The 10,396-nt window shown below is 37.5% G+C and overlaps 2 protein-coding genes across 3 annotated transcripts; both read right to left on the reverse strand.

Annotated features, from left to right (window-relative positions):
• Positions 1-4,707: 4,707 nt before the first annotated feature.
• On the reverse strand, positions 4,708-10,396 carry LOC108427978 (claudin-3-like). 2 transcript variants are annotated; one of them, XM_017698610.2, is made up of 2 exons: positions 10,274-10,396; positions 4,708-6,771 (listed from the first exon to the last, which is right to left on the reverse strand). In XM_017698610.2, the coding sequence occupies exon 2, from the start codon at positions 6,740-6,742 to the stop codon at positions 6,101-6,103; it is 642 nt and encodes a 213-aa protein (XP_017554099.1). In that variant the 5' UTR covers positions 6,743-6,771; positions 10,274-10,396; the 3' UTR covers positions 4,708-6,100. The 2 variants fall into 2 exon arrangements, with proteins under 2 accessions (XP_017554099.1, XP_017554098.1); XM_017698609.2 differs by lacking the exon at positions 10,274-10,396 and adding an exon at positions 6,863-7,430.
• On the reverse strand, positions 8,751-10,266 carry cldnc (claudin c). Its single transcript, XM_017698608.2, has one exon. The coding sequence runs from the start codon at positions 10,027-10,029 to the stop codon at positions 9,376-9,378; it is 654 nt and encodes a 217-aa protein (XP_017554097.2). The 5' UTR covers positions 10,030-10,266; the 3' UTR covers positions 8,751-9,375.

The following is a 10,396-nucleotide window of genomic DNA, read 5'->3' on the forward strand; positions in this document are numbered from 1 at the left end:
GTAATGTTAACAAATTTGATCCTAACCAGAACAAACCCTTTGGGTGGGTTCTGCATTAGCTAATTGTAAGCCATTTTTGCTGCAAACTGTACATCTTACTTTGATTTCTCCCCTCTTTAATGCAAAAACACTTAATCTGAACGTCAATGTGTGGAATCGAATCCAAATCTTTCATCAAGAATCGACTCTTTTCCCGATCGACTCACAGCCCTGCATTGCACCCTCCCGATTAAAACATTACGTACTAAGTATCGCCTAATCCATGAACCTAAAGTTAACCTAAAGCAACGACAGAATAATACTTAAACACTGCAGAAGTATTAAACACTACAGTAGTATTTATTATAAAAAGTCTGAGATAAACACATATCACCACAGTTATGACCCACATAACCACACAATGGCGCCAAAGACCACAAATGTTATATTTCCTAGTGTTTTTTTTTTTTTTTTTGTTCTATATGATCTATATGACATTTTGATCTATATGAGCAAAACGGTGATTTGTGTATTTGTTACAGTTTTATTAGGCATTCAGATATCAAATCAGCTTATGTTAGCAACTGCATGAGGCAAGCATTTTTAAATGATTTTTTTATGCTACCTTCTTTATATATATATATATTAAATAATATATTTTAAAGCAGCATTTCATGGTGCTGTAGGCCTATTTCTCAACTTGTGCTTATCGCTCAATCACACTCACATTCCCATATTGACATTTTTATTCATACTCTCAACATTTGGGGATTTTATTTATTTAACAAAGCAAATAAAGCACGATGACATGCAGAAAGTCTGCAAGCGCTAAGTAGGCCAAGTGTTGGCTTGGCAACAAGAACAAAACACATACCAACTGAGTTGTGAAATTTGATCTAGTTCTGACACACATTGTAGTTTGAAGGTAACAGTCAACAAATTCCACTTTATATTATGTTGACATTATAGACAGATTTATAGAGCATTTGTGTAGTCTGTCAGTCTACCTGCTTCTGTTGCAGCATGATTTTAAAGATAGGATGGAGCCAGTGACCATGTGACAGATCTTTTAAATATTTTTTAAAATAGTTTTTTAAATACTGCAGTGTTTTCTTTAAATCGGAGGCACGCTGTCTTGCCTTAAATGTAGTGACAATATATTCTTCACACCATTGTCTCTAAATCCCCTCTTGTCCATGTGTCAGCAGTGCCTGTTACACTCTATTAGCAATCTGTAATCTGTGACAGTAGAATGTGGAGTTGAGCAGTGCTGAGGGTAATTTTTAACATCTTATTTTATAATTTTACACTATATCTTTTGATACTTCAAAAATAATATGTCTAACAATGAGAAGTTAAAAAATAAGTATAAAAATATGTATAAAAATCCATGTTCTTAGGCCTTTCTGGTGGGTGAAATTGAATATCCTTACAGGCCAGTTTTGGCTGCAGACCCCACTTTGGTTTAGATCTATGCATCATTATTATGAACAGTAAATGTATCTGAGTACAAATGAGCCTATCTAAAGAACACAACGCACTCATATCATAGACTTTTTCATTGATTTCAAAGGCCACTTTAGTTTATTACCAACACTAACATGCCTAACACATTTTCTGTAATAAGCTGAAAGTGTGCCAGAAATTGACACGGTAACCCAGTAGAGACGTGCAGCCCCTCGGCTCATTGTGTAAAAGCTGTTTTATCACTTCTCATTTGAACATAGCACTGCTAATTATGTAAGCATTTCAAAGAGCAGTGGTTGATTATAGGCGCTTTTTAAAGTGCTAAAATGGCATTTAATATTATGAGACAGTTTTGTAGATACACAGTTTTTATATTTGTATATTAAGCAACAAATTTAATCCCAGAAGTAATGAGGTGAGGAGTATAATGCTATTGTGTAAACCAGAATTCTTATTCAAATATGTCACATAGGCCATATATCTATGTAAACAAAAATAATAAAAAAAGCACACTGAAATATAATATTAGACTGACTTTATCTGACAGGATTAATGTCATGACGATTAAAATGAATGATCTTTTACTAGCTTTTACTAAGAGTTATTTAGTAGGCTACTAAACTGACACTAAACTAAGAGGAGAGCTGTAGTATGACGATTTCATTTTTGATCTCACTCTGTTACTTCTAGGAAATCCATGTTATGTTGCGTAGATTGCTGTTTTATCAGAAAGACACTAGCTTGTAGCATCATAAAGTTAGCTAAGCAAATAATCTAGCAACCGGTGTGGTATCGGTCACATGATGATGAGTTTCATTTCAGACACTTCCCTTGAAAAGCATGAAGGTTTCATCCATGCAACAGGATCAAACCAAAATGCAAAACACCAAGGCATCAAATCAAGACACAAAGTAAAGTAGAGTCTCATTATTTGTATTGTAATGTTCATGAACATGTCCTGAGAGTTTGAAGATCAAATAACACAGCAGCTCAGCAGGAGTCATATTTTATAAAATGCATGCCTTTGTCTTAGGATGGTATTTATTTTAATACTGTGCTGTGGACATTACTCATTCACTGGCCAGCATTATCAAGTAAATGACTGTACTGTAACAGATAGAAATCAGAATCCAGGTAAACCGAGAGGGAGGAAGAGTGTGGAGAAAGTTATCGCAAACTTACACAAGATAAACTTACTGATGCTTTAGAGTAGGGTTGTACAATCCTTTTGTCTTTAAAGGCCAGAGCACAAAAAGAACAAACAATATATGATTACAAAAGGTGGGTAATTTTTAAAAATGTATTTTATAACATTACATGGAGTGGCATGGGGCGCAATGGGTACCACTGTAACTTCACAGCGAAAAGGGCTGGGGTTTGACTCCTTGGCTGGACGACCAGGGTCATTTCTCTATGTCTATGTAGGTTTCCTCCTACAGTCGAAAGACATGCAGTCAGGTGAATTGGACATGCAAAATTGCCCCTACGTGTGTGCATGTGTCTGTGTTTGTGATTATCTATGTCTGTGTGTCTGCCCTGTGATGGACTGGTGGCCCGTCCAGGGTGTTTCCTACCTTCTGCCCAATCACTGCTGGGATAGGCTCCTGCACCTTCTGTGACCCAGCAGGAAAACGTTACACTATTTTTCAACTGTTTACATTTTTAAAAATAAATTTTCAATATATATATATATATATATATATATATATATATATATATATATATATTCTGTAATCTAAACCACCAATAATATAATCTATAATCCTTGGAACTTGACTCAGGATGTGGACCTGGATAATCTGAATCATTCAGGGCCTTCTCCCTTTACAGAATAGACCACGTAAACATAAGAGCCTACTATATATCATATTGATAAAAAGAGTCTGTTTAATACTGACATTTTAACACTTTCCAAAGAAGTTGGGACAGGGGCATGTTTACCACTGTGTTACATCAACTTTCCTTTTAACAACACTCAATAAGCCTTTGGGAACTGAGGACACTAATTGTTGAAGCTTTGTTGGTGGAATTCTTTCCCATTCTTGCTTGATGTACAACTTCAGTTGCTCAACAGTCCGGGGTCTCTGTTGTTGTATTTTGCGCTTCATAATGCGCCACACATTTTCAATGGGAGACAGGTCTGGACTGCAGGCAGGCCAGTCTATTACCCGCACTCTTTTACTATGAAGCCATGCTGTTGTAACACGTGCAGAATGTGGCTTGGCATTGTCTTTGTGAAATAAGCAGGACGTCCCTGAAAAAGACGTTGATTGGATGGCAGCATATGTTGCTCCAAAACCTGCATGTACCTTTCAGCGTTAATGGTGCCTTCACAGATGTGTCAGTTACCCATGCCATGGGCATTAACACACCCCCATACCATCAGAGATGCTGGTTTTTGAACTTTGCACTGATACAATCCGGACAGTCCTTTTCCTCGTTGGCCCGGAGGACACGACGTCCATGATTTCCAAAAACAATTTGAAATGTGGACTCCTCAGACCACAGGACACTTTTCCACTTTGCGTCAGTCCATTTCAGATGAGCTCGGGCCCAGAGAAGGCGTTTCTGGGTGTTATTGATATATGGCTTTTGCTTTTTAACTTGCACTTTAGATGGAGCGACGAACTGTGTTCACTGACAATGGTTTTCTGACGTGTTCCTGAGCCCATGTGATAATATCCATTAGAGAATGATGTTGGTTTTTAATGCAGTGCCGCATGAAGGATTGAAGGTCACAGGCATTCAATGTTGGTTTTCTGCCTTGCTGCTTACTTGCAGAGATTTCTCCAGATTCTCTGAATCTTTTGATGATATTATGGACTGTAGATGATGAAATCGCTAAATTCCTTGCAATTGCATGTTGAGAAACGTTGTTCTTAAACTGTTGGACTATTAGCTCACGCAGTTGTTCACAAAGTGGTGATTATACTAACAATGCTACACTAGAGAATTATGGTGATAATATGACGATTAAAGTTTACAGTTAAACAAAGCAGAGTGGGATTCATTTGCTTTAAAAGTGGCACCTCCATCTTTAAGAAGTGGAAAACAGGGCGTCAGGCCCAGGTGTATTGTCTCTATGGTAACTCTGCTTAAGAAAGGTGTGTTCTGTCTGTTTCTGTGAGCAACAGGATCCAAACATACATTAACTCTCAACTAAATGAAACTGTCTGCTACATCCTGAGTGACTGAGACTTCCTATCGACAATTTATTAAATATGAATTCTGATCATGAGCAATAAAATGCAATGAGGCCTCTTATGATCTTATATGTTTATTTCCTGCCATTGATTGTAACAGACATAGCCTTAAGTAATCAAGTACTCAAGAATTTATTTAAAAGTACACAAACAAAAAGAAAGATTCTGAAATTTATGAATATGATATATTAATAAAAGTCACAGTTTTTATCTGATACAGAGCTTTTTGCCTGAATAACTTGATAGCTGTATTTTGAAATTATGCCCAAATGGAGATGTACTATGTATTTTAAGTGAAAATAAGTTAACATATTTACTGAATATAACATATTGTAAAAAAATAATGGCACAATTTTATACTTTATGTTTTTTTCCAATATGTTATAGATGTAAAAATATTTTTTTTCCCTGGAGAGAATGTTTTCAACAACACGCATACATGCAGGCACACACACACACACACACACACACACACACACACACACACACACACACACACACACACACACACACACACACACACTCCCTCCCTCTCTCTCTCTCTCTCTCTCTCTCTCTTTCTTTCTCTCTCTCTAAGCTCTATTCTAATTTATCTGCCACCTCCTATAGCAAACAGTTCTACCTGTTGAACCTTTGTATGCTAAGACAGTTTGCAGTATGTATTCCGGATACCACCCAGCATTTTGTTTGTCTTTTTTGTTGTTATTAGGGACAAAGTAAATAATGTCATCAGTTACAACAGTACACCCAGAGTTTGAAATATATCTTAAAAACCTACTTATTTCAATAATGTGTTTAAATGCTTCTACTAAAAACAATTAAGTGAAATGACACCTGCACAAGTGAAATTCTTACATAAAAAAAAAATTCTTAAATAAAAAAAAAAACACAATGAAACACTATCCCACAAAAAGTGTTAGCTAAAAACATATGGAAGAAGAAATGAAGAGTGAAGTAGGACTCAGACACATTGATCTCAGTTTCTGTCCCTGCTCAGATTTTCATAAACAAATACATGTAAAAGGGGATCTCTTCCTTTTACCTCACCGCTTGAGTCATGGGTTAGATGCCAAGGATACATCAAATGTTTATACATGCCTCATATGCTCAGAGTTCAAACTTAACTAATTGTTTGCATATACAATGACATATCTCTAAAATCCTGAACAAAATAACCTTGAGTCCTTGTATATAAAAAGGTTTATAATATACTAAAATGTGCAGAATATAATAAATTCAGTCAATATAACAATTAAACATAATAAAAAGGCAACTATTTTAAGCCAAACATTCTTAGAAGGACAATGAACAAGCACAGCAAATAGAGCGCAAAGCAAATATTGACAGCATAACAAGGCCCTTCATTTCGGAGTCTTCTCAGAAGTTTCCTGAAATTATCAAACCACACTCACATTTTGACCCATGAAATGACAAAATCTTTTTGAACATTTTCAGACATAGTCCTTTCTGTCGTAGCCACTGGTGGAGCGTGGAGCAGAGTAGCCCAATTTTGCGGGCTTGTACCTCTTCTCCCGTGGGGGGCAGGTGCAGCACAGCAAGGCTCCTCCAATGATGAGCAGGGCAGCAGCTGCAAAGCCAAGGTAGAGCGACGCTCCGAGCTCTCTGCGCTGACTGCTAGGAATTGTTGGGTTGTAGAAGTCCTGGATGATGGTGTTGCTTGACCAGGAGACGGGGATGAGCTGGAGGATGCCAGCAAGGATGAATAAAATCCCAGAGACGATCATGACTTTGGCCTTTGAAGCTTCGTCCTCTATACAGTTGGTACACTTGGCTCCCATGATGGAGATCATCACAGCCAGCACAGCCAGGACAATGGAGATGACGTTCATAGCTCGGGCAGCCTGCAAGTCCTGAGGAAGTGCCAGCATGGAGTCGTACACCTTACACTGCATCTGCCCAGTGCTCTGCACTGCACAGGTCATCCAGATACCCTCCCAGATGACCTGGGCTGTGACTATGTTAGCACCAATAAAAGCCGTGACCCTCCACATAGGCAGAGCGCAGGTGACAATACTAATGATCCATCCTACCAGACCCAGGGCAATGCCCCCAATCTCCATTCCCATCGACATGGTGCTGTCTTCCTGTGGATGCTCTGGCCCTGAAAATGCAAAAGCAAAGAGGTTCACTTCAAATAGAGCACCTGAAAATGGCTTCACAAGGAAAACATGTTTTCTCTCTTTTTTTTTTACCAGAGTTTTTCTTTCCTTTTCCTTGCTATTTTGGCCAACTGATTGCTGTCTCCACCCTTTGTGTAGTTATATGAAATGGTGATGCTGTGGCAACAAGCTCCTTTTATATTCCCAGTGCAACAGGTGAGGGAGGTGGAGATGTGATGACATCATGAAGCAGAAGGGCAGGAGTCTGCAGATTGTCTATACAAAGCAACACCTGCCTACACTATGCTAGGAAACACAACGAGGAAATGTTGCTCACGCAACCCACTGTTGGATGAAACTGACTCAGCTGCTAAACACTGAGTTGGAAATGAAAGGTACATTCCAGGATCTAGTAGGGTATTAAACTAAATAAAGCTATACCCTGTGTTTGCTTGAACTGGAGACTTGAACCTATGAACAGTTCATACGTGTTACTCTAGGATTTGTGTAAGTAAAAATGCACTGAAATGCTTATAGTTCTATAATCAGATCAGACACAAACTGTCTATACTTCTCTGGCCTTAGTAGAGGAGAACGGTGGAACGAAAATGCTTCCAGAATGAAAGCTGTTCCTGTTGCACCTAAACTTTGAATTACCAAATAGAAAATTTTACAGGGAAGTATGTTAATTCTTAAGTAAATTAATGTAATGACATTTTATTCCAAGTAATTGTGGATCAATCATGAAATGTTCACAGATTTAAAACTGTTTAAAACTTTTTAAAACTGGAAAAAAGGAGATTTTTCTAGGTTTTTATATGACAGTAATGACCATTTCCAGCTGCAGTTCTATAGGATATAGGACAAAAGAATAAATAGGAAAGGACAAAAGAATGAATAGGAAAGGAATGCCAACCCACTTTCACCCGCCACCCCCGCACCAAATACACACAAATAGTGGACAGGTGGTATTCAGCCACCATCTGTTTCCAAAACAGCTGTCAATAACTTAAAAATGAGGTTCTAATCGAGAGCTTCTAATAGAGTGACTTCATTTATGAGAAAGCAATGTTTAAATGTAACTAATAACGGAACATAACAGTGAGATCCAAATTTAACCCCTTAAATGGTAGTCAGGGCCCACCAGCCAGCCTAAAATTTTATTACACACTTCTATAACCCAAGAATAGCTCAACTTATTAGCAGTGAAGCTTTAGTATGTAGTAATCTGGCATATTAAGGAGTTGAATTCAGTTGGGAAAAAGAAATAAAATAAACTGTACCATTATTTTTTTTTTTACAATATATAGCATTCAGTGAATATGTTAACTTATTTTCACTTAGAAAAGCAACAAAAATATGTAGTTTGACCAGGGATGACCCAACTTTTGTATACCACAGTATATATGTATGTGCTGAAACAAAGCCTTACATCTCCTTTGGTTATTTTTTTAGTTTGGACATAATTTCAAAATATAGGGCAAATTGAGTTTGTGAGTAAGTTGTTAAGTAGCTGAGAACATCATATATATATATATATATATATATATATATATATATATATATATATATATATATATATATATATACATATATATATAAATATGTGTGTATATATATATATATATATATATATATAAATATGTATATATATATATATATATATATATATATATATATAATGTCCTCTCTTTCATATATTTTAAATTGACACATGACATTTTAGAGAAGTTGTATACTTTTGAAACAAGACTGCATTTCATTACCCTTTTATCAATCTGAAAATGGAAATGCTCAAATATAGTAATTGCATTTATTGTGATATATTGATCATGGTATATTACACTGCAGATCTGCTGGTAAGTGAGTTTGTACGATATAAAAAAGAAATATAGACACTGATTATAATATAATAAAAAAACTGCAGGTTGATGTTCAGCAACATTTCAACATCATTTCATGATTGAATAATGACTCTTAGTTTGAAAAAAATATTATGAGAATTTACTTTTACACTGGATTGTAATCACAATGACACAAGCATCAGAATAGAGAAAATAAACAAGTATGACAAGTGAAAACATCTTGTGACACTGTAACACTAAACACAAGAATGAATACATTCAAAAAGGTCAGTCAACTACTTCAACTGACCTACTCCAACTTTATACAAAGACTGTACAGTACAGTACAACCGTATCTTTAACAGTACACTGTAAAAATGACTCAACTTAAAAAGAAAAAAAAATCAAATAATTGAATATTTGAAAATAAGTTAAGAGGATGTAAAACAGAATAAACTTACTATCAGAAGTTATGTGAAACATTTTTTCAAATGTATAATGATTTTTTTTTCTTCAAAAAGTGTGGAGTGGTTTCAGCTACTGATTTGATTAGGATACAAACAAGAAAGTCTTCAGAACAGGAATAAATATACATTTCAAACTGTACTTGAGAATGCCTGTGCATTGGGCTGTGATAGCCAAACTCCAGGTAAAACATTCCCAGCTTGGGTCACCTGAGCTCACATAGCTAGACTGTCCCTCCCCCGAGGCAGCAGAGATAAAAAATAACCAGAACAATGCTGTACGGCTGTTGTGATGCGTTCAAACATAGTCTCTCCTGGTGAATGAGCTGGGGGCCATTGAACGGTTGGTTGAATAAGCCATTCGAGTTGGTGGGTTGTACTTTATGTCACTTGGTGGACAGCTGCAGCACAAAATGGAGCCTCCTATCAGCAGCATGGCTGCAGCAGCCCAGCCCAAATACAGTGAGGCTCCTATTTCCATCTTCTGGGACTCAGGCACGAGCGGACTGTAGAATTCCACAACTATGGTATTGGCTGCCCAGGACACAGGAACAAGTTGTGTGACTGAGGCAGTTATGAAGGTGACTCCAGAAGCAATCATCACACGAGCTTTTGACCCCTCATCCTCGATGCAGTTAGTGCACTTGGCCCCCACCATGGAGAGTAGAAGAGCCAAGACACCCAGGACAATGGCCACTACTGTCAGTGCCCGAGCTGCCTGAAGGTCCTGAGGAAGAGCCAGCATAGAATCATAGAACTTACACTGCATTTGTCCAGTGCTCTGCACCACGCAGCTCATCCAGATGCCCTCCCAGTACACCTGAGCCGTTATGATGTTAGATCCAATGAATGCAGTGACCCTCCACATGGGAAGAGCGCAGGAAATGATGGCGAGAATCCATCCGAGAACCGAGAGAGTTATTCCAACTATCTCAAGGCCTAATGCAGGCATAGTTTTCCAGTTTCTTTGTGATAGTTTAAAAGAAGGAAACCTCTCTTCTGCCTCTGAAAGGCTCACCAATTCACGTCAGTGGTCTTGAAGTCTGAAGTGTAGTCCTGGTGCGTGCTTAAGTATGTTTGAAGGCATCCACTGAATCCCTAAGTCATGTTGCACTCAAATGAGGCGGTCTGTTCTGGCTCAGTGGAACTGCCCTCTGTAATCTTTATAATGTTTAGAGAAATGAAGGTTGACCTACCTAAGATCTGACATCAGATGATAAGGTGCGATCTCGGTATTGGCTGATCTTCCTCATAAATAGAGTGCAGATCTCTCAATTACCTTTTCACCCAATGTACAGTTTCAACATGTCTTGTTTATT

Source organism: Pygocentrus nattereri, chromosome 16 (genome assembly GCF_015220715.1).
Source record: "Pygocentrus nattereri isolate fPygNat1 chromosome 16, fPygNat1.pri, whole genome shotgun sequence".
NCBI classification, from domain to species: Eukaryota; Metazoa; Chordata; class Actinopteri; order Characiformes; family Serrasalmidae; genus Pygocentrus; species Pygocentrus nattereri.